The sequence below is a fragment of the Rhinoderma darwinii genome, chromosome 1, assembly GCF_050947455.1.
Source record: "Rhinoderma darwinii isolate aRhiDar2 chromosome 1, aRhiDar2.hap1, whole genome shotgun sequence".
Classification (NCBI taxonomy): domain Eukaryota; kingdom Metazoa; phylum Chordata; class Amphibia; order Anura; family Rhinodermatidae; genus Rhinoderma; species Rhinoderma darwinii.
The window spans coordinates 416,800,302-416,825,319 of NC_134687.1; the positions used below are offsets into that span (position 1 = coordinate 416,800,302).

General features: G+C 43.4%; 2 protein-coding genes across 2 annotated transcripts in view; both read left to right on the plus strand.

The window, feature by feature from the left end:
- Nucleotides 1-7,628, plus strand: part of LPCAT4 (lysophosphatidylcholine acyltransferase 4) — a 40,425-nt gene extending 32,797 nt beyond the window's left edge. Inside the window, exons 12-14 of the mRNA XM_075829011.1 lie at nt 5,391-5,489; nt 6,302-6,452; nt 6,901-7,628. Of these exons, the coding sequence (XP_075685126.1) occupies nt 5,391-5,489; nt 6,302-6,452; nt 6,901-7,061 (411 nt within the window). The 3' untranslated portion in view covers nt 7,062-7,628. The remainder of the gene's footprint in view (nt 1-5,390; nt 5,490-6,301; nt 6,453-6,900) is intronic.
- A 15,822-nt stretch (nt 7,629-23,450) lies between these two features.
- On the plus strand, nt 23,451-24,781 carry NOP10 (NOP10 ribonucleoprotein). The gene is made up of 2 exons (XM_075853190.1): nt 23,451-23,631; nt 24,463-24,781. Exons 1-2 carry the CDS (start codon nt 23,578-23,580, stop codon nt 24,601-24,603), a joined length of 195 nt encoding a protein of 64 aa, XP_075709305.1. The 5' UTR covers nt 23,451-23,577; the 3' UTR covers nt 24,604-24,781.
- Nucleotides 24,782-25,018: the final 237 nt, after the last annotated feature.

Sequence of the window (25,018 nt, forward strand, 5' to 3'; positions counted from 1 at the left end):
CCATACAGAGATGGAATACGGGCACATACAACCCTATAGAGAATGTGAACGCCTCTGCCGGACAGTCAGATGACGACTTCAGGCCGCGGCTTCCGGCCATATGTTCAGGCGCAAGGAATAGGAGCGTAGACCAGCGGAGGCGGCATGTAATTTATGTTCGTGTATGTGATGTGTGTATTATGTTCGTGTGATACTGTCTGCTGAGCCCTGTATCTAATCTTCCTACACTGTGCAGTCGCTCAGAAAATGGCGGCACACAGTGTAGGAGGTTTGAAGACCTTCAAACCCCTCCTGGCACTAGCCAGAAGAAGGGAGGGGGGATTGTGTGAGGACACTAGAGAGAGTGTGTCCACCCCAAATTTGCAGCATAAATGAATGAGGTTACTTTACCACAGTGACCATGCAGCAATTTTGGGAACTGCTCCCTCTAGTGCCCATCACATGGAAATGTTATAAATTAGAATCTAATTTATAATATTTCCTGACTTGTGAAAAAATTAAAACAATGTGTAATCACTTAAATAATAATTGTTTAACTGAAAAAATATATATAATAATTCTAGCGACACATTCCCTTTAAAGCTTACTTTCGTGGTTGTCTGAGATCCACTATTTCCTATATTAAGAAAACTATGGCTCACTCAGAAAAGGATTTAGAGAGTAATTTGGCTGCTGCGGAGTCTGTATGTTTCTGACCCCTCAGAGGCCCATAAATCTGCTTGGTTGAGTTTCTCGCCTGGTATCAACATCAACTTCATTTAAAAACTAAGCGTAAACTCTTCTTTACAACACAATATTATTTTGAAATGAGTAACCAATCTAGTCATTTATTAGCCCACTTGATTAAACAAGATAATGCTACTAGCTCTGTCTTTAAAATTAGAGATTCTGAAGGCCTTGTGCTAACGGAGGGTGATGCCGTTGCTGCTGGGTTTAGGGAATATTATGCCGATTTTATATAGCTCTTCTACTGATAGTGATGCAGATGACGTCCTGGATTATCTGCAGGATCTGACCTTCCCCACTTTAACGCAGGAACAGGTCACGTTGCTTGATGCCCCTATATCTATGGAAGAGGTCCAGGAAGCCATGCGTGATATGGCATCTAATAAATCTCCTGGCCCTGACGGACTTTCTATTGAGGTCTACAGGAAATATCAGGAGCATGTTAACCCCTTATTGTTAGAGACTCTCCGTAAAGCTATTGAAACTCATTCTCTCCCCTCCACCTTTTATGACGCCTCTATTATAGTTCTATTGAAACCAGGTAAAGATCCGGAGTGATGTAGCTCGTATAGACAGATTTCCTTGGTTAATGTAGATTATAAAATCTTAACAAAAATACTTGCTAATAGGCTAAATCAGGTTATTTTGACAATTCTACATCTGGATCAAACTGGGATCATGCCTGGAAAATCTACCACTATTAATATTAAAGGGGTACAGACCATCATACAGGTAGGTAGGGCACACAATATGCCATGGGCTATTGCCTCATTGGATACCATGAAAGCGTTTGACTCTGTTGAATGGCCATTTTTGTGGGCCTGCCTTCGCTGTTTTGGCTTTGGACCCCAATTTATAACCTGGATTCAGATGCTATATCAGTCTCCTAGGGCTAATGGCATTCCTTCCCCCTTGCCAGGGGAACAAGACAGGGTTGGCCTCTGTCGCTGGCCTTATTTGTGATCGCTATAGAGGCTATAGCGATTAGTCTACGGTCTACCCCTATGATAACGGGTGTGCAGTGGAGGGGGGGGTTTATTAGTGTGGTGGGTCTATATGCAGATGACATGGTCCTTTTCCTACGTAATCCTACTGAGTCCTTTTGCCTTGCTGTTAATTTACTTGACACTTTCTCCAGATTTTCAGGGTTAAGGGTAAATTGGCAAAAGTCAGCTATAATGTATACAGCCTCTACTCCACCGATAGATCCGATAGTGTCGCAATGTGGTTTGCAGGTTTACATATTTGGGAATTGAGATGGTTCTGGACCACAATGGGGTGATGGCTGCATCTATAGATCCGCTACTAACTCACATAAACCTGAAACTGAAGTTGTGGTCTAAATTACCATTGTCGATTGCTGGTCGGATCAACTTGATTAAGATGGTCATCCAACCTAAATGCTTGTATATACTGCAACACATGCCAGTTCCTGTCCCTCAGTCATATTTTCGTTCATTGCACTCCTTATTCATTACATTCATCTGGGGCTCCTCTCGTTCTAAACTTAAACTCGCTACCTTACAGTGCCCCAAAGCAGCGGGAGGAATGGCACTGTCTGACCTGCACATTTATTACTTAGCTGGCCAGTTGTGAGGCATTAGAGATTGGTTTCTAGATGAACCTTTGTTGGACTCCACTAGTTATCTGGCCTCTCTAGTGGCGGGTAACCCTCTTATCAGGTACTTAGAGTACCCTCATTTTACGCGACCTGCCGAATTGCTTCCTTTACATAGAATGGCTTTAAAAGTATGGAGTGATGCAAAAAATGTATTGCATTATACTGATGTTCTCCCGGAACTGCCTTTATGGAAATATCCTTCACTACTTAATATAACAGACCCGGGTTTTTGGCAGGACTTAGGTGTAGGGAGGGTTTGAGACGTTTTTGCTGAGGGCTCCTTTGGCACACTCCTGCAGTTAAGAGAAGCTCATGACTTCCCACACATTCAGTGGTATAGATACTTTCAGCTTCGCCATGCTGTCCACTCCCAGTTTCCGCCAAATATTAGTGTTCTATCTGACACTCCCGTTATTGGAATCTTGAAATCACAGGGACCTAAGGGCCTCCTATCAGCACTGTACACCAATCTACTCTCTTCCAAGCTCACTTCGGTGCCGTTGCCTGTATTTCATTCCAGATCTTACATTGGAAGATAAAGATGCAGTGTTTAGCTCTCATATGTCGGTTTCTCCAGCGATAAATAATAAATTGATACAGTTGTATATTGTACACCAGCCTTATTTGACCCCTATGAGACTACGTAAAATGGGTAGAATACCCATAACGGGTCACAGATGCCATTGTTTGGATGCAGATTTCTGGTATCTTATGTGGAACTGCCGATATATATCTGACTTTTGGGCACAAATATTTAACTTCTCTCTTTTACCGTCCCCTGTGCCCATTTCCCCTAAGGTTGCTTTATTTGGTATCTTAGAGGAAGAAATTTGGCCACACTACATGCGAATTTTCTTTAAAAAAAACGTTGTTTTTGGCTTGGAAGGCCATTGCTATTTGCTGGATTGCTGATAACACGCCCTCGATTGCTCAGTGGAGAGGTCTTGTCAATACAGTCATAACATATGAACGATTAGTATATCAACATAGAGGGTGTCCGGATACATTTTTCAAGCTATGGGGTCCCTGGTTAGATACTCCAGAGACTTTTGATGTAGAGGAACTTTAACTTTTGTTTAATGATATATGTCCTTAACCTTATTCGGTTATTATATTACCTATTACACACGCTCCTCATATATTTGTGATATTTTCACGGCATAGACAATAGGTTTTATTGTTTACAAATTATTGACAAATTTTATAAAAGTTTTGAATGTTGCTATTTACCCCTTCCCTTTTTTTTTTTTTTTTTTTTTTCTGTATCCCATGTGATGTAACATATTTCTTTTCTTGGTGCATTTGTTTGCCCTTCATCCTGTCTGCAACATTTTTAAATTAAACTAATTTAAAAAAAAAAAGATTTTCTGCATAAAAAAGGAACTTTGTACATTTCACCTCTACTTTGCTCTAAATTCCTGTGAAACGCCTAAAGGGTTAAGAAACTTTCTAAATGCTGTTTTGAATACTTTGAAGGGTTCAGTTTTTAAAATGGGGTGTTTTTTATGGGGGGTTTTAATATGTAGGCCACTCAAAGCCACTTCAGAAGTGAATTGCTACCTAAAAAAAATAGGCTTTTGAAATTTACTTCAAAATATGAGAAATTTATGCTTCTGTTCTAAGCCTTGTAGCGTCCTAGAAAAATAAAAAAATGTTCAAAAAATTATGCCAACATCTAGTAGACATATGGGAAATGAGAACTAGTAACTATTTTGTGTGGAATTACTATCTCTTACAAGCAGATCCATTTAAATTCAGAAAAATGCAATTTATTTTTTTTTCAAAATTTTCTATAAATTTTGCTATTTTTCACAAAAACGCCAAATTTTACCAGTAACATAAAGTCCAGCGTGTTACGAGAAAACAATCTGAGTCGCTTGGATAGGTAAAAGCATTCCAGAGTTATTAACACATAAAGTAGCACATGTCAGATTTGAAAAATGGGCTCGGAGCCTTAAAGGCATGGTGTTGCCCTAAAAACATGTTTTTTTTTTAAAAATTAAACATTTAGTGTGTGGGTGATTAAACATTGTTCAAATTTTTTTTTTTTTTTTGCACGAGTCCAGGAAATATTATAAATTATTTCTAATTTATAATACTACCCATTTTTGGTCACTAGATGGAGCTGTTCCCAATGTTGCAGCATTGCAACATTGGGTTAAAAGCCCTCGCTCTAGTGAGCTCTCAGCATCCCCCCCTCCTTTATCCTGGCTAGTGCCGGGATAAACGAGGGGTTTGAAAGGTTTAACCTCCTACACTGTGTGTCGCCATTTTTTGAGGTAACCCACAGTGTAGTAGGTTTACATACAGTAGTAAACACACACAAACACTAACATACATTGAAATGTCTTACCTGCTCCTGCCGCCGCGGCTCCCTCGGGCCCGTCCGCTCCCTTTGCTGCCGCTGTTCCATGTGCACAAGTCCGGAAGCCGCGACCGGAAGTAGTAATATTACAGTCCGGCCGCGACTTCCGGTCCACAGGAAAATGGCGCCGGACGGCGCCAATTTCGAATAGGACTGTGTGGGAGCGGCGCATGCGCAGTTCCCACACAGACGCCGTACACGGACGTGAATGGGACGGGAGCCGTTCACAGTCCCTATGGGACTGTGGCTGCCGTACTCCATGTCTGTGTGTGTCGTTAATCGACACACACAGAAATGGAACAAAAAATTGCAGCCCCCATAGGGAAGAAAAAGTGTAAAAATAAGAAACAGTAAAACACAAACACACAAATGAATATAAACGTTTTTATTACAGCACTAACATCTTTAACATATAAAAAAATTATTTGCCATGACACTGTTCCTTTAATGCCAAAACAGGCTGCGTCATTAAGGGGATAAAGTTTGCAAACATAATATTTTCCTTCTTTTATATTGTATCCTTTTTTTTTTTCTTTTTATACCAGTAGATGTGTAGTGTTGACAGTAGCTATGTTTCTTAGTCTACCCATATAAAGTTATACATTTCAGGATGTAAACTTTGTGTATAACTTTTTTTTTTTTTTTTTTTTTTTTTTTTTTTTTTTTTTTTCTCCTCAGGATGCCAGTGGCATGATTGATTTTCGAGAAGTCTCATTAGTTCTAGCAGCTCAGGATGCCACACGCTCTGCAGAGGAGTTGGCAAAGCTTGCGTTTGATGTAAGTTGTTGACACTCTGTGGGGCTTCTAGTACTATTTTTGAGAGTTCCATAGATCTTTTTTTTATCTGATCTGATTTTAAGGAGGACCTGTCACTAGGTTATATAAGTTGAACTGGTGTACTAACCTGAATAGCGCGGCCTCCCTGATTCCAGCTCTTGTTTTTTTGTTTTTTTTCTTTCCTGGAAACGCCGTTCCAGAGATATGGCCCTCTGTTTGTTTGTGTTGGCTCCCTATATGCTAATGTTCTGTAGTTAGCCAACAGGGTGGAGCTAGCTTCCATGCCTCTGATGCTGACCAATCCGCGCAAGACAGCATGAGGTTAGTTCACACCCTGTCGGCTAACTACAGCAAATTAACAACACAACAGTGGTCCATATCTCCGGAACGGGGGTTCCAGGAAAAAGAAAAACAGTGCTGGAGTCAGGGAAATCGTGCTATTCAGGTCAGTACACCAGTTCAACTTATATGACCTAGTGACAGGTCCTCTTTAAAGCAGATCGGTTGCCTGAATATGCTGCCCTAGTGACTGATGGGCTGCCATGTATACGTGCAGATACACAACGGCTCGCCAGTTACTGGTGAGAGGGGGGGGCGGTAGGAGCACTCCCCTCATGAATACTGTGGACTCCTAACTAGGAGTCTGCTTTATTCGATGTTAACTAAACGGCATCATATGCTTTTTGTGTGTTTTAGACTATTAGTACAGCGAACCTATCCCTGTAATATTAAGGTGACTGATCCGCTTTAAGTGTCAGCAATGTATTTTTATTGCCATGTACTGTCCTTTAATGTTCTTCTTTCCCTTCCAGCTCTTTTCTACCTGTGATGCTGATGGCTGCTTTTTACTCTCCGCTGACGGGTTTTCATCCATTCTTCGTTCACTTGTGGGATCACCTTCTGCAGAAAGTGGCAAAGTATATTCAGAACTGTGCCCACATGAGACTAGTGGCCTTACCCGAGGTGAGAAACATGTTGCTTCTCTGTTTATTACTGAACTGTCCACTGCTAGACATTTTACACAGCTATTGAATTTGGGGTATGTGAACGAAGCACCATGTAGTACACCTTATGCTCCAACTTTGTCCCCAAGCTTAGATCTCAGGTGCACTTTTACAGCTTCTATGAAAGCGGTGCATAAGCAAGTCTTTATGTGGACACTCTATTTACACTGCGGTCTGACTATGTGTGTAAAAACAAAAAGACCGCTTTGCCTAAAACCGCGGTCCCTAAAGTGTAATCTTGGGGACCAAATTTCCGCATTCTTTTTGTTACAAATCTGAAGTATGTTCATTGCTTAGGTATCTAAGATCAATATGGTAAAACTATAACACACACTTTAACAAGTGAGAGAATAATGTTAATCATTTAGAGAATTCAATAGCTATTTTTCTTTTGTTTTCTTTTTTAGATGGATTTATGAAATTTGCTATAAGCCATCCTTGTTATCGCCATCTCTTCTTGTTCTATCTGCGCCCCCCAGCATCAGGACGTAGGAAGCCATTACGTGTTCAGCAGAATGGGGACTGTGCCAGGAAGAATAATCCTGAGGACAGGCCCAAGTCAGACTGACACGTTAAGGGTTTGGGTTTTATTGGGGGGTGGGGAGGGTTTCACTCCAAAGGTTTCTTGGCAAGGGAGGGTTTTTTTGGTCATTTTACAGTTGCTGTAAGCATGCCCAGCTGCTCTATCATCGGTAGATAGAGAACATGCAATAAGATGGGCTTAATTGCATAATGGGAAAAATATTTTCACGAATTTCCATTAAATCCTTTGTCCGGAAAGCTGGGTGCAACAATTTAATGGGAAATGTAGTGAGCACAGTAACATGGAGCTTGGGTTTTTAGGAAGAATCCATTAAGAGGCATGCACTGAAATGGGACAGAACTTGATGAAGCTGTGCTGAAGGAGCAATATTCTGCATGTTTGTAGCCTGGATAGGTGCGGGTGCAGAGTGGGGGTGACATTTGCATCCCAAATATCTCAGCTCTCAGGGAAACAGCCTCCCTTCCCCCAAAGAATTTTAAATTTGTACCTTTATTTCAACATTTTATCTCTGATGGTCCCCCATGTATTACTGCTATTGTCATGTTTCTGAATGATATAATTATTTTTCATAAAAAAAACTGGTGTATTGTGGTTCTTGTGTAATCGCACAACATTCAAGTAGTATCTGGTATATGGCATGACTAGTGGCCCCGGGACTGATGGAGATCTCTATGATTTGGCTGAAGAATTATTGTTTTAGATTTGTATCCTTTCTTCACTTATGTAGGTAAGTTTGATTAATGTTGAAAAACAAAGCACTGAGACCAATCAACCCGTACATTAGACTATAAAGTTTACAGTGTCACAATGTTTACACGGGTGTATTGTGGGTCTATGGTCAGTGTTGTCAGGGTCTTCCCCAGAGCGGAGTCCCGGGCAGAGCGCTAGTATAGGATCTGCTCCGGGACTCTGTGGAATCCCCTGACATCGCTGTCAACATATGGACAGCGATGTCTAGGGCTTCTCCAGAGCTGGACAGTGATGTCAGGAACACAGCTGGAGTCCCAGGCAAAGTGCTAGAAGCGTCTCTGCTCCGGGACTCCATATATGGACACTGATATCAGGGGCTTTCCCAGAGTTCCAGAGCAGAGCCTATACTAGTGCTCCGCTCTGGGACACCGGGTCTGGGGTTGCCCCTGACAGCACATTCCAGGAGGATCGCCTGACGTCACGGTGTATGGACCGTGACGTCAGGGGCTCCTCTAGCAGAGGAAACCCTGCTCAAAGCGTTGGCAACGCTCTGGCTGGGGATTCCACTCCTAGAGGCAGCCCCAATGGAGCTATCTACAGGGGGTGTGTGTGGCAGCTGGTACCGAGGTCACCGTGGCAGCTGGTACCGAGGTCACCGTGGCAGCTGGTACCGAGGTCACCGTGGCAGCTGGTACCGAGGTCACCGTGGCAGCTGGTACCGAGGTCACCGTGGCAGCTTCTACCGAGGTCACCGTGGCAGTTTCTAAAAAGGGGCTGCCCAATCTTGACATGTGTGTCTGCCAAACGCTGCCAACTGAGCCGCCGGACTGCATTTAGCAACAATTAAGCTGTAAAACTGGATTGTTGAAATAAGCACGTGGAGAAAATGTACAAATTTCCGTTAAGTTTAAACCTAGCAGTATTATTATAGTGATGTAGTATTATTATTATAGTAATATAGTGTTCTAGTAGTTCAAATAACTAATTGATTAACATTAATTTTGTATTGTATCAAATTTTAAAGTAATGCGGCCCGTCGGCTTCACATTTTTTCTATATGTGGCCCACTTACCCGGCCGAGTTTGAGACACCTACTCTAGCATCTATTTTTGCTATGCGTGTATATGTATGTATGTAAAATATATATATATATATATATATATATACACACACATATACACACGGAGACACTTTTGGCATATATCTTCCCCATAGAAGTCTGAGTACTGCACAGTATATCTGTCTATAATTTTTTTTCAGTTTTCAGACATATACTGCCAATTGTATGGAAAAGCTTGGTGTGAACGGAGCCGAAAGTGTATTCGCTTAGAATCCAGACTGTTTAGCTCAAAAAGGTTATCCTTAGGCTCCATTCACAATACATTTATGGTGTGCTGTCGCTGTATAATCTCTCCGCATATACGCCAACATGCCCATAGACTTTAATGTGCAAATGTAGGCCAAAAGGGTGTCCTCCAACAAACTTTGTCGACTGCACTGTTTAAGCAAAATGATCCCACCGACTGTAATAAATGAATGCAGTGAAAATTTAACCCAGACTAGATATTTTGTATCAAGCTCTTAGTGGGTCTGTACAGGTTTTCACCTCTGCATGTAAAGAAGAATGTTCCCACTCACTCACACCAAGCAGAGGCCTTGGTGAGTTATTAAAACAAAGTATGTTACAAAGTTGCATAACGTTTCATTATAGAAGTTTTAACATAGAATCAGATAAGGCACTTTTATGACCATAATATTTCATTTGCCAATATGCAGATGGTAAAATTGGTGACTGTTTTAGATAGTGGAGTGTTGGGCTACATTCACACGTAGTAGAATTGCTGCAGATTTTTCGTATTCTGATTTGTGGATGTTAAATCTTAAGCGGTATACAGTAATAACAAAGTAGATGAGGTTTGAACAAATTTCATCCACACGCTGCTGAAATTTTCAGTGTGGAAATTGACATGTGGTCACATTTTTAAATCTACAGCATGTCAATTTCTCCTGCAGAGAGAGCAAAGATTTGATGCAGATTTTCCCTTCAATGGGGAATTTTAAAATCAGGGGATCCCATCCTGGTTTGAACAGGATACCAAAATAATTTTTTTCTAAGAGTAAATTCTGGGGGAGTTTTTGGTAACCATGGAAGATGTGTTCACGGCAGGGGCACCCCCAGAATCTATGAATGATGCTCTAATTTGTCTTCTTTTGAAGAAAGACAAAGATTTGCTCCTTGTATCCTCTTACCGTGCGATTTCTCTCTTAACCCTTTAAGGACACTGCCAATTTTGTCCTTGAGGACAGAGCAATTTTTTTATATTTCCTGCTTTGCATCCCGACGCTCACAACTCTTATTTTTTTTTTGTACGACGTAGTTGTGAGACTTTGTTTTTTGTGGGACGAGTTGCACTTTATGTAGGTACCATTTTTTGGTACAAATACATTAACGTTTAAATTGTATACATTTTTTATTTTGGCGAAAATGCAGAAAAAAAAGCAGTTCTGCTGCAGTTAAAATTATAATTTTTTTTTTACACCATACACATCAAAGTGCAGTCCCCCCTCCTTGAATGCTGCAATCAGCTTTCATCGCGGTATTCAAAGGGTTAACGGCGGAGAGTAGGTGTTTCTCTCCTCTCCCCTGTTAGGGCGGGGCCGTGGCTGTGTATTACAGCCGTTGCCCCGCTGTCTATCGTGCACACAGACGGCTGTCAAACAGGACGAGAATGCTCGTCCTAATGCGCCAAGTACCCGCCGCTCAGGACGAGCATTCTCGTCCTGTTTCGGCAACCAGTTAAACTGTGAAGTGAAATTGGTAGCTAAGGTCTTGGCGAATCAGTTGGCTTCTGTTATTGAGGATATTATACATCCAAACCAGACAGGGTTTAACCCGGAATAAACCCTATCAACTACAATTTGCATGAAGTTTTTACCAGTTTGCGATTATGTGTTGAAAGGAGGACTTCTCTCGACCGATGCATTATGAGCATTTGATTCCGTAGACTGGGAGATTTTGTGGGCAATTCTCCAGGGGTTTGGAGAAAATGTCTCCTGGACAGGGGCGTTGCTTGGGTCTTAAAAGATCAGGGTCACAAGTCCCGAGACATATCCAGAGTCCGTCCGTCCCCCCGAAATTATTATTGTTTTCCAACATACATATCGGAGATGGCATATCTAAAAGACTAAGGCCCCTATAGCTACACGACCGGATAGAGTTGGATGCGTTGTCTCAGCAGACTTTATCACACATGATAGGATTAGATATAGGGCTCAACTCGCTGACATTGCAGCTCCAGCTCTGGACCCCGAAAGGTAAGTATAAGAATTGTTTTGCTTTGTGTTACGCATTTTTTTTGTTTTTTTTACAGGTTCGGTTGTTGGACTACATCAGATTCGAGGACTACTTCGATGATGGCGTTTTTTCATTCTCAATAAAATTTGTTAATGAGGATTGTGTAGCTTTTTTTTATTTCAATAAAATATTTTTTCTATGTCCTTGCATTTTTTTAAACACTATTACTACCGCCTTAGTACTGGCCGCCCGTTACTAAGACGGGGCTTAATGTTAGATGGTGAAAAGGTTAACACTAACCCTCCATTATTACCCCGTACCCACCGCCCTCAGGGGTGCCGGCAAGAGCTGGGTACCATCCAGTACATGACCATCTGTAATGACTTTGGTACTGGGGTGGATGCAGGCTGGTATTATTGGGCTGAGAGCCTGAAACCAGTGGGCCTTCCCACCCTCGTAATGCTAGCCTGCTGCTGCTATGTTGTATCTGGCTGGTTATGAAAAATGGGGACACCCTACATTGTTTTTTCAGTTACGTTTGGTTCCCTCCATTTTTTATTTTTTTTTATAACGCCAGCTACAACATAGGAGCAACAGGCTACCATTATCAAGGAGGGAAGGCCCACTGTTTTTGGGCAGTCCCAGCCTAATAATGCCAGCCTGCGGCCGCTCCAGCACCTAACCTTCACTACAGATGGTCGGGTACTGCATCGTATCCGGCACCCCTGGTGGCGGTGCGTACCGGGGTAATAATGGGTGTTAGCGCTAGCCTTTTCACTGGCTAACACGAAGCCTTGTCTTAGTAATGGATGCTATCAATCAGCCAGCGACCATTACTAAGGCGGTAGTGTTAAAAATAAAAAAAATGCAAAGACATAGAAAAAATATTTTATTGTAATAAAAAAACACCCCACACAATCCTTGCTAACCATTTTATTGAGAATATAAAAAAAAACGACGTCATTGAAGAAGACCTCGACTGTGAAGTAGTCCAACAACAGGGTATGTTCACACGCTAGCTGTCACTTACGTGTGAAAAGACAGACTGTTTTCAAGAGAAAACAGCTGCCTCGTTTCAGACGTAAATGCTCCTCCTCGCATTTTGCGAGCCGTCTGAGACGCTCGTAAATCTTGAGCTGTGCTTCATTGAGTTCAATGAAGAACAGCTCAAATTACGTTGCAAAGAAGTGCCCTGCACTTCTTTGCCGAGGCAGTCAATTTACGCGTCGTCGTTTGACAGTTGTCAAACGACGACGCGTAAATTACAGGTCGTCTGCACAGTACGTCGGCAAACCCATTCAAATGAATGGGCAGATGTTTGCCGACGTATTGCAGCCCTATTTTCAGACGTAAAACGAGGCATAATACGCCTCGTTTACGTCTGAAAATAGGTCGTGTGAACCCAGCCTGAAAGCAAAAACACAAAAATAACCCATTAGTAACACATATAGTAGGCTTAGATACAGGCCCAATATGTGATGCTGTCTGTTAGACCTTGTATCTAAGGGTATGTGCACACACACTAATTACGTCTGTAATTGACGGACGTATTTCGGCCGCAAGTCCCGGACCGAACACAGTGCAGGGAGCGGGCTCCTAGCATCATAGTTATGTACGACGCTAGGAGTCCCTGCCTCACTGCAGGACAACTGTCCCGTACTATAATCATGATTACAGTACGGGACAGTTGTCCTGCAGCGAGGCAGGGACTCCTAGCATCGTACATAAGTATGATGCTAGGAGCCCGGCTCCCTGCACGGTGTTCGGTCCGGTACTTGCGGCCGAAATACGTCCGTCATTTACGGACGTAATTAGTGTGTGTGCACATACCCTTAGCCTACCACAAGGTAGGCTTAAAATACAGGGCTCCAGTAGACGGTCACGTTATACTTACCATCTGCTGCGTACCGAGCCGAAAAGGAGGTCCTGACACGCCAACGTTGCGATGTTGTGCACAGCCTCATGACGCGAGAAGACGTCAAGACCTCCGTTGCGCTCGGGAATGAGGAGGGTAGGTATATTGTTAGTACTATAGTAACGGGCCCGTGTAGCTTATTACATAGGCCTCAGCTACTATAGGAACTTTATCGGCAGGGGGCTTTGGGGCCTAGTCGCAATTGCGACCCCTATAGATACGCCATTATGTGGCAGTCGCCCGGGCCCCCAAAAGCCTGGTGCTAGCGACGCCACTGCTCCTGGATCAAGCTCTTATATATGACTCCCTGGGCTCAGTTGGGGGTGAGATAAATTTATTTTTTTGTATTCGCTGGAGGTACCTGACCGGGATGTCCTTTTAACCATTTTTTTTTTGCAATTGTTATTGAAAGTCTTGTGTTGAAGATAAGAGCAGACCCATGTATCAGGGTTTCTGTTCGGGGCTGAGATAAAAAAAATGTCCCAGTATGCGGACGACATGCTCCTGTATCTTATGCAATCGTCTGATGTGGAGCATGCCCTTTGTGTGTATCAGGAGTTTGGGGCCCTGATGGGCATCCAGATAAACTGGTCCAAATCAATGTTCCTCCCCTTATCGAGTGTAGATTCAGTCAATCAAGTGCAGGGAAATCTGCAAATTGTGGATCGAATTTGCTATTTGTGTATGTCTCTTCAAAACCAATTTGAGGATTATACATTTTTAAATATTCTCCCCCTAATAGGTACTTAAAGAAGTAAGGTAAAGACTTGGACTTTATTAGAAAATCAAGCTCATTCTTACCTCTTGCACTGGCTGGGACTAGACCCCTTCATGTGACGTGTAGGCATTGAGTGCTGCACAAAACCGGAGATGTGTTCAGTAAGGCCCTATGCACACGACCGTAAAAACCTCTATTTTTGCGGACCGCAAAAACTGACACCTTTCCGTAGCACTACAGAAGGGTGTCCGTACCGTGAAAATGTTCCGAAAATTATGGAACATGTCCGTTCTTTTGCATTTTGCGGGCCGTGCTCCCCATACTCTGTATGGGAGCACGGCCCGAAAATGCGGCTTTCAGTCGGCGGCCGGCTGTGCCTGCAACCGCGGGCCGTGATTGCGGGCACTGTCGTGTGCATGGGGCCTAATACTGAATTAGGGGATTGACCAAACTGAAGAAAATGGCTGAATTGAAAAAAAGAAAACGTTAATTTTGCTGATGTAGAAATTTAAATCTAGGCCACACATGCTTTTTCGTTTTTGGATGCGTTATCTTTCTTTTAAGTTGAAACTGTATTGGGTCAAAATGGCCAAACTATCTCCGTGCAGTTTTGATTAAGGTTTATAATTTCTTCTTCCACACGTGTATTGTACTGCAGAAAATATGCATGAAATTCGCAGGTGGGAACCCACCTAATCGTGCATTTTTCTGTGTGGTTATTCCGTTTTGATGGGTAAATCGGTGCGTTTTCATGCTGCGGTTTTGGAGAGTTTTTCCTTAGAACTAGGCAGATACAATTCATAAGTGGTAATGCAAGATAAATGGACATGCTGCAGATATTCATATAGGCACTGCAGGTCAATGTACGTGCTGAAAAAAAAAAACATGCAGCGTGTAAATGAGATTTCCTGAAATCTCATTTACTTTGCTGGTACTGTATTCTGCTCGTAATACGCATCATGTGCATTGAGCCTAATGGGGTTTTCCCACAAGATAGGGCATTACCTGTGTGATTGCTGGGGGTCCAAGTCCTGGGAATACCCAATGATGAGGAGAACAGGGGACAAAGTGCTCTTGCTTGGCAAGTGCTCCGTTCTTTCCTTTGGGACTTCCAGGACTGCTTTTTCCAGCTGCTCCATAGAAATGAATTCTCATGGAGTGCTTCGGTGGATTTTTCGGTCCAGAGTTCTCCTCACGGTCGCAGCGGTCAAACCCCCAGCGATCACACATGTATCCTCTTTCCTGCTTTGTGAAAGTTGCCTAAAGCCACAGGCAAAAGGCAATATTACAGCTCAATTTTGTATGAAGCGGACATAAAAAAAAATAATTGTGGTGTACTTCCTGGGCTGTATGGCGGTATCCTCTGCTAGAAGCAATGTTTCTAAGTTGCTCGTAGTGGCGTGTCAAAGCGTATTAAAGGAACACTCTGGTGAATTATTTTCATCGTGGCCCCCGTTCAGACAGTGCTCTCTATAAAATGTAGGGCAGGTTATACTTTTACCGGGCGCTTTGTTTCTGAACTAGCTCCTCAGATCCCAGTGTCTGCTGTGTGGACAGGAAGTAACTTTCAGGCTATGTGCACACACACTAATTACGTCCGTAATGGACGGAACGTATTTCGGCCGCAAGTCCCGGACCTGTAACCCAGCAAAAGGATTGTATGGCATTGAGAAATGGGAGGTTGTGGCCGGCCACTAGAGGGCGCTGTGAGGTTAGTACATCGACAGTGTTTAGTGTGTGGAGTGATATACAAGAGAGGTCTAGTAAGGAAGTGTCGGGGGAGAGGTCTGAGAAGCGCTGGACAGGAAGAGACAGAGACTGGACTGAGAGAGCTGTAGCAAGTAAGGAAGACATTGTGACTCAGATAACTGTAAAAGATAAAGAGCATTCTGGCCAGCAGCAGAGCATAAGTAATGTGAAGTATCAGACACGCATTTACTGGAGTTCCAAGTTAAGGAGATCCAGCTGAGTTAAGAGGAGAGTGTTTAGAGCAAGAAGCTGAAGACGCCATTTTTGAGCATAAGGTAACATAGAGCATTAAGTGCCGGATCATCAGAGAGTGCATTGTATTACATTGCCGGACCTCAAAGATCACATTACACTAAACCTGGAAGCTAAGAGACTTTATTATCCTAAGGCACAAGATAAAGAGAACATATTTTAATCATTACGGATTATAAGAGACTGTGTTATATTGAAGTGCCGGATAAAAAGCAGAGACTGTATTGTTTACCGAGCACCAGTTATATTTTGCCTAGAGCTCAAGTTTTCACTGTTGTCATATTTTCTGCATGTTCAGTAAAGACAAAACGAATATAATCCCGGTGTCAGTAATTATTGTCCTTAAAGTCATATTACAACTTGGCGTAGTGCGGCAGGATGGATGCAGATACAATGGACGAGACAACATTATCATCCAGTGTGACCCATCCAATGATACCGGTGGGAGCCCTCTTAAATCATTTGCCAAAGTTTAATGGATCTGATCTATTGTTGGAAGATTGGAGTGAACGGCTGGAAGGAGCGGCACGGCTCTGTAATGTCGCTCCACATTTAAAAGTAGAATTGGCGCTAAGTACCTTAGAAGGAGAAGCTAGGAAAACCGTTTTGTTACAGCCAGCACGACATCGACAAACCTTCGAACAAATTCGGCAGCTATTAGATGATGTGTATGGGGATACGTCCTCTGAGGGCATGATAAGGAAGCGATTCTTTGCCCGCCAGCAGAAAGAAGAAGAGACACTGGCGCAGTTTGCAAATGGATTACAGGAAATAATGGCAATGTTGCAACGTAAAGAAGAACAATCAGCCGGGTCCTTTACCAATGTACACGTAGTATTGCGGGATCAGTTTGTAATAGGTCTCAAGAATCCACCGTTAAGGAGAACTCTGAAGGAAAAGTTAAAGAAAGAACCAGATATGACGATTCATCAATTATTGACGGAAGCTATCGCATTGGAAAAAGAGGAATCGGCCAGCACTGATACGGTGGTCAGGCAAGCAGAAATTGTAACCAAGAAGAACCCCGAAATGGAGGCAAGGATGGAGTCATTGGAAGGTGCCATGAGAGAGTTGAAAGCCGCTATTACTAATAAGCCTGACCCTGGAACTCCAGTTCGATACTCACAAGAGAGACAGTCGTTTGCGGATAGAAGGAATCAAGGTAGGAATGCTCCAGACCCTACCATCTGCTATAATTGTGGCCGAGCAGGACACATTGCTAGAAATTGCATGCGTTCTCACTATCAGAGCAATCGCAGGAATTTAAACTAGAACGACCTGTAGTTGAGGGGCAAACTACAGGAGAGTCCACGGATACATGCCCTGTGTTAGATGCTACAGATATAGTGGGGGAATGTCCCGTCGTTGTAGCAAAATTCAATGGCGTTGAGTTGTCATGTTTAATCGATACTGGATCTCAAGTGACCACTATGGATAAAGTTGTGTTTGAAACTTATTTCCCTTCCTTGTTATGTGAGAAGAGTGACACTTGGATAAGACTCAAGGCAGCTAATAGTTTACCTATCCCTATCCTGGGAGTTATACAAATGGACATTTCAATATGGAATCGTGATTTGAACAAAAAGGGGGTTATCATAGTAGAAAAAGCTATGGACTCTGACATTCCCGTGATTCTAGGAATGAATATATTGCGGGACTTAGATGGAGTAATGTCACAAGAGCTGGGCCCAAAATACTGGAAACAAATACCCACTCAACGACCTTCTCAAATGGCTTTACAGCGCACTTTAAAACATTGTCGCATTAATGGAGAACTGTTAAATTGGCCTGGAAGGGTAGGACTGGTTAAGATACCAGCCTCTCGAAGTATACAAGTACCAGCAGGCCATGAAATGTTGTTACCCTTGCCAGTGGGTACTAATAAAGTGTTAAAGGGCACCACTGTGTTAATTGAATCAGCTCTGCAGAAAGAAGGAGTAGCCGTGGCCCGGTCGATATGCAAGGTACAGGCTGGACAAGTATTATTACGAGTGGTTAATATCACGAAACAAAATGTAACCTTATTTCCCCGGGAACTAGTAGCTGAAGTGTTTCCGGTGAGGGAGGAACAAGTGGAAAGCCGTTCAGATTGGCAAGTGAGTTATCCTTGTGAAAGTGTAGCTGTGGTTACAGTGTGTCGAGCCACCACTCAAGCTAATGACACCATTGGGAGGCGATTACTGGAGCAAATACCTTTAGAAGGAACGGATTTGACTACCAGGCAAATAGATGAAGTGGCGGGAGTGTTAGGAGAGCACTACAAGGCTTTTTCCAAGAATGAAGCAGACTTTGGGTTGACAACAACTTTAGAACATGAAATACATACGGGAAATGCTCACCCGGTACGAGAACGATACCGTACCATTCCGCCCGCTTTTTATCAAGAAGCCAAAGTGTTGCTAAAACGCATGCTAGACAGTCATGTTATCCGACCCAGTAAGAGTCCATGGGCTTCTCCCATAGTATTAGTAAAGAAGAAAGATGGAAGCTTGCGGTTCTGTGTAGATTACCGGCGATTGAATGCCTGCACCGTCAGAGATGCATACCCTTTACCACGAATAGAAGACTCTTTGCTGGCTTTGGGTAAGGCCAAATACTTCTCTACCCTGGATTTGGCCAGTGGGTACTGGCAAGTACCAGTTGCAGAAGAAGATCAAGAAAAGACTGCATTTATCACCCCTATGGGGTTATACGAATTTTTGAGAATGCCGTTCGGTCTAACCAATGCACCAGCTACATTTCAGCGCTTGATGGAAGTTTGTTTGGGAGATTTAAACTTTGAATGTTTGCTCATCTACCTAGATGACATCATTATCTTCTCAGCCACTTTCACAGAACATTTGGAAAGATTGAAAGTGATACTTACGCGTATCGAAGAACATGGTCTAAAACTAAAACCGGGCAAATGTCACTTGTTTAAAGAAAGAATTGAGTACCTGGGACACGTGGTTACTAGAGATGGTGTACAACCAATGGATGCCAAAGTACGAGCCGTGCAACAATGGCCGGTACCAAAGACAGTAACAGAGCTTAGAAGTTTCCTAGGACTGATTGGATATTACAGACGGTTCATACAGAATTTTGCTAAGGTGGCTGCTCCCCTATATGTGTTACTGAACGGAACCAAACCGGGAGTCGATCATAAGAGAAGTATCACTTGGGGAATAGAGGCTGAACAAGCCTTCCAAGAGTTAAAAAGACGACTAACTGGTGCTCCTGTCTTGGCGTATGCAGATTACTCTCTACCATTTGTTTTGTGTACCGATGGAAGTTTAAAAGGATTAGGAGCTGTTCTTTCTCAAGTGCAGAATGGACGGGAACGTGTCATTGCTTATGCCAGTCGGACGCTGAGAGATGGGGAAAAGAATCCGGACAACTATAGCTCATTCCGGTTGGAACTTTTGGCAGTCGTATGGGCGGTTACCGAGCGATTTGCAGATATCTTGCTGGGCGCAGAGTGTGTGTTATGGACTGACAATAATCCATTGGTTCATTTAGACTCGGCTAAATTGGGTGCTATGGAGCAACGTTGGCGAGCGCGACTTAGCAAATTTAAATTTACTGTAAAGTACCGCCCAGGACGAGCTAATGGGAATGCAGATGCCCTGTCCCGTAATCCAGTAGATTTGCCTGAAGGACTGACTGAAGAGGAGTTAGAGGAAACAGAGACTCCTAATTTCCTTGCCAATGAAGTACATGATCAGATGCCAGGTGAGAATATTCAAAGTGCTCCGGTGCATACTGTGGAGCCCATAAGAGAAACCATCGATCAATGGACTGCTGAAGAATGGAAGAAACAGCAGTTGCAAGATATTCAAATTCGGACTGTAAGAAGATGGGTGCTAGAGGGATACCGACCCAATCAACGAGAGCGATTGCGATTGTCTGGAGTGGGACAGAGAATATATCGCCAACGAGATAGATTGGCAGTAAAACAAGGGATATTGTACCGCCGAGTATTCCTACCGACCATGGAAGGACCCGTCTGGCAAGCTGTGTTGCCGGAGCGAGAGTTAGAAAGTACGGTTAAGTGGATGCATGAGAAAAAGGGGCATTATGGTCCTGAAAAGACTTTCCGTTGGTTGCAACAATTCTACTATCATCCTCTGCTGTTTGCAGTGGCACAGAAAGTGTGTCAGAACTGTAGAAATTGCACCCTGGCCAGAGCGGCTGAACAACAAGCCCCGGTGGGCCATATACAGACGCATTATCCATTACAGTTGGTCATGATGGACTATTTGACAGTAGATGAGTCTTTACAAGGGTACAGATATTTATTGGTTGTGATAGACCACTTCACCAAATTCACAGTGGCCGTACCTACCAGAGATCAAACGGCTGAATCTGCGGCACAGGGATTGTGGACTCATTTCATCTTACCCTATGGATGTCCTTCACAGCTTCACTCTGATCAAGGAGCTTGTTTTGAGGGGCGAGTAATAGAAGAATTATGCAGATTGTACCAGATTAAAAAGACCCGCACGACCCCGTATCACCCTCAAGGGAACGGGGCCTGTGAAAGGATGAATCGGACCATATTGCAGTTGTTGCGAACACTGGAAAAACAAAAAAAAGAGAGATGGCCTGACTACATTGCAGAATTAATCTGGATCTATAATAACACTGTACATGCCACTACTGGATATTCTCCTTTTCTGTTAATGTTCGGAAGAAATGGACGATGTCCCCTAAATTTAATGATGCCTATCCCGGAAGAACAAGAAGAGTGGATTCCGCAGACCTGGATGTGGGGTCATCGACGCAAGGTACAAGAAATGTATAATTTAGTGGCGCGGAGACTGGGGCCTCATGATCTTACAGTAAATCAGAAATTGAAGGAACTACCTTTGCAAGTGGGTGATAGAGTAATCGTGCGAAATCAGGGTGCAAGAAGAGCAGGAAAGCTGCAATGGAAGTGGGAAACCTTGGCGTATGAGGTGGTGCGTCAGCCCAATCCATATATTCCTGTATTTGTGATCAAGCCGGAGGGTAGTAGTGGCCCTTTGAAAACCGTACACAGAAATATGCTGAGACCCTGCACATTTATAAGTCGTGAACCAGAAGCAAACACTAGAGATCCTCCTGTTGCAACACCCGTTCCCATAGATGAAGGTTGGTGGAGTCCGCCGGTTCAAGTACCAGAGAGACAAGAAAGTACCAGTGAAGTACAAGAAGAGAATGTTACTCCTGTGGAAGAAGAGTTGTCGCAGGTACGTCATTCTCAACGATCCAATTTTGGAAGACTTCCTTCTAGGTTTGAAGGATTTGTGACGCCACAGCAAGTTGCCGGGACGGCAACTGATAAACCTGGGGGAAAAGATGTAACCCAGCAAAAGGATTGTATGGCATTGAGAAATGGGAGGTTGTGGCCGGCCACTAGAGGGCGCTGTGAGGTTAGTACATCGACAGTGTTTAGTGTGTGGAGTGATATACAAGAGAGGTCTAGTAAGGAAGTGTCGGGGGAGAGGTCTGAGAAGCGCTGGACAGGAAGAGACAGAGACTGGACTGAGAGAGCTGTAGCAAGTAAGGAAGACATTGTGACTCAGATAACTGTAAAAGATAAAGAGCATTCTGGCCAGCAGCAGAGCATAAGTAATGTGAAGTATCAGACACGCATTTACTGGAGTTCCAAGTTAAGGAGATCCGGCTGAGTTAAGAGGAGAGTGTTTAGAGCAAGAAGCTGAAGACGCCATTTTTGAGCATAAGGTAACATAGAGCATTAAGTGCCGGATCATCAGAGAGTGCATTGTATTACATTGCCGGACCTCAAAGATCACATTACACTAAACCTGGAAGCTAAGAGACTTTATTATCCTAAGGCACAAGATAAAGAGAACATATTTTAATCATTACGGATTATAAGAGACTGTGTTATATTGAAGTGCCGGATAAAAAGCAGAGACTGTATTGTTTACCGAGCACCAGTTATATTTTGCCTAGAGCTCAAGTTTTCACTGTTGTCATATTTTCTGCATGTTCAGTAAAGACAAAACGAATATAATCCCGGTGTCAGTAATTATTGTCCTTAAAGTCATATTACAGACCGAACACAGTGCAGGGAGCCGGGCTCCTAGCATCATAGTTATGTACGATGCAGGACAACTGTCCCGTACTGAAAACATGATTACAGTACGGGACAGTTGTCCTGCAGCGAGGCAGGGACTCCTAGCATCGTACATAACTATGATGCTAGGAGCCCGGCTCCCTGCACTGTGTTCGGTCCGGTACTTGCGGCCGAAATACGTCCGTCAATTACGGACGTAATTAGTGTGTGTGCACATACCCTCACTATGCATGGCTATGAGACAGATTCAGCGTCTCCATAGGAATGCGGCTGGGATTGGAGGAGATAGTTTGGAGGTCTTCGTCAGGCAGGGTGATCTCACCCCACAAGCATCCTGCACAACCTTATCAGCACTTTATTGTGGTGTTTAGTCCTGGTATTGTAGTATTTAGTTGTGTGGTAGTATTATTCAGTTACTGTATGGAGATATTTTCTTTTACTGGTTGGGCCTCCAACAATAATTATTTTCACAGCAGCACAAATGATGAAGGTCAATGGTAACTTTCCCTTCTTTAAAGGCCGGGTGTCGCGGAAATTTTTTTTTTTTAGATAAATTAGCTTTTAGTGTTTTATTAAAAAAAAGTTTATTTATTTGTGTTTTACTTTTTTTTTTTTAAACGTTTTCTTCACTTTGGGGGCTGCCATTTTCTTTTCATCTCTGTATGTGTCGATTAACGACACATACAGAGATGGAATACGGCTCATACATCCCCATAGAGAATGCGAATGGGAGCCATTCCATTCACTATAGTGTACGCCGTCTGTGTGGGAACGGCACATGCGCCGCTCCCACACAGTCCAAATGGAAGGTCTTCGGCCGAGCGACATCCGGTGCCATTTTCTTCTGGACCAGAAGCCGCGGCCGGACAGTAAGATGACTACTTCCGGTTGCGGCTTCCGGGCATGTGTTCAGAAGCAAGCACTAGGAGCGGCGGCGGCAGCAGCAGGAGCAGGTAAGTCATGTTTATGTATGTAAGCCTACTACACTGTGTATTCGCTCAAAAAATGGCGGCACACAGTGTAGGAGGTTTGAACATTCAATCCCCTCCTTTCTCCTGGCACTAGCCAGGATAAGTGAGGGGGAGATTCTGTGAGCTTACTAGAGCGAGTGTGTGTTTACACCAAATTTGCAGCATAAAGCAATGTGGTTGCTTTACCACATGCCAATGCTGCAATTTTGGGAATTGCTCCCTCTAGTGACCAGCACAGAAAAATGTTATGTGTAGAAATTTTTCCTTCCCTTGGTTGAACTTGATGGACATGTGTCTTTTTTCAGCCGTACTAACTATGTAACTATGTAAAAATAAGAATCTAATTTATAATATTTCCTGACTTGTGAAAAAATTAAAAAAAAATTATAACAATGTCTAATCATGTATACACTAACTGTTTAACTAAAAAAAAATAAAAAAATATTTCTAGCGACAGATTCCCTTTAACATTGGGCAATTATTGCTATGGTCACCCGAAAATGAGCTGTGTAAATAGGCTTTTAAGGGGGCATATTTAGTCTTAGGGATATTCCATAAAGTTCTAAGATGGAATATCCCTTTAAGCCTTTACCTTTTAAAAACGTCTTTCATGGTTCCACCTCCATTTATATAACATGATACCTCTTGTCCTTACATGAACTGTCTCAACAACTAACTACAAGGTAATATTACAGGCGTCGCTTTATTCAAGCTTCGTCCACTAATGGCCTGTAGGAGGCGCACTAGTAAAAGAGAGCGACTAATTTCCACGAGACCCGGGCCGGAAGTGACGTGAATATCGGAGGCGGAAGTTGTGCTGCGGAAGTGTCTGGAAGAATACCACGAGTGGCCTGGCGTGTTAGTGGAGTTGCTGTGCGCGGCAGACATGTTCTTGCAGTTTTATCTGAACGAGCTGGGAGAACGGGTGTACACCATGAAGGTGAGGCGTGACGGAGGGCTCCATAATAGTCATGTAGTCTCCCTATAACTAAGGCGCTCAGCGTTCTGTTGTGGACTGTATCTAAAACTGTCCTAGATATAGAATGGCTTCTAGTTCATGGCGACTGCTCTTATTTCAGCTATCCCGTTGTAAGTGCCTATAGGCCAATGAAATATGATCCGTATCTGTGAGACAGAAAACCGCAGCGGCACCGCTACTGCAATAGAAAAAGTACACAGAAAATATATCCGTGGGCAGAAGCATGGATGAATGACCACATTGTGTGATCGGGATCCTACTCTCTATGGTGTAACATCTCACCTTAACAAAGAAGGAATGTGTACAACTACAACTCCCAGGCTGCTGCATACTGGGAGTTCTACTTTAACAAAGGCTAGAGCCATAGGTTGGGGACCAGTGCCAGGCCATATCCACATCTGAAGGCAATATGGTGATGGGTAACTTTTTAGACTTTTCACTATATGGCAGGTTGAGTTAAAATAGAGGCCGGGGTCCTGATTGGGACCCTCTTAGAGCCGCTCTCACTCTTCAGTTTGTGTGTTATGTAATGTAGTCAGTGACTGCCCCTGATAACTGCGTATTTCTAGGGTTCCAGGCACAGGAGAAAGGGGTCTCCAGCAGGATCACCCCTGTATGGTGCAGTCTTGAGGGAATGGTGCTTGTTCTTCTGGTAATACACCTGTATATGGCTTCTGTGGGGTGCTAGTGCGGCAGCTTTGTTCCGCTAGGTTTGATGATCTGTATGTAATGTTGTGGATGGTGCCTGTAAGTATTGGGGTTTATGATGTGTTTGGTATTTTTGTGTTACAGAAGGTGTCTCCTGGTGGACAGCCGACCACCTCGGCTCATCCTGCTCGCTTCTCCCCAGATGACAAGTATTCCCGACACAGAGTCTCCATCAAGAAGAGATTTGGCCTGTTGTTAACTCAGAAGCCTAGACCTGTGTTATGAGACCATTGGAAGATTTTTCTGATGTAACGACTGTCTGGAGGAATGGCGGCTGGCCATGGACATACGTAATATTTTCTATTATCGCAGTCAGTTCTGTTGGACATTTCTGACTTGATCACTTCATCACACGCGATGTGTTTTCTGAGTTTTTTTATCAAATAAAGATCTATCAGTTCCAGTATTGGTCTGTATTTGTGGAGACAGCTGACGTTGGAGCGCATTGCAATTTGCAGGGTTAGGGAAGTAAGGCTGGGTTCACACGAGCATGTTCGGTCCGTAATGGACGGAACGTATTTCGGCCGCAAGTCGCGGACCTAACACACTGCAGGGAGCCGGGCTCCTAGCATCATACTTATGTACGATGCTAGGAGTCCCTGCCTCTCCGTGGAACTACTGTCCAGTACTGAAAACATGA

Bases quoted from the DNA above. Each gene is read 5' to 3' on its own strand.
- NOP10 (XM_075853190.1), top strand. From the start codon at position 23,578: ATGTTCTTGCAGTTTTATCTGAACGAGCTGGGAGAACGGGTGTACACC. The intron at 23,632-24,462 runs GTGAGGCGTGAC...TTTGTGTTACAG, and splicing joins AACGGGTGTACACCATGAAG to AAGGTGTCTCCTGGTGGACA.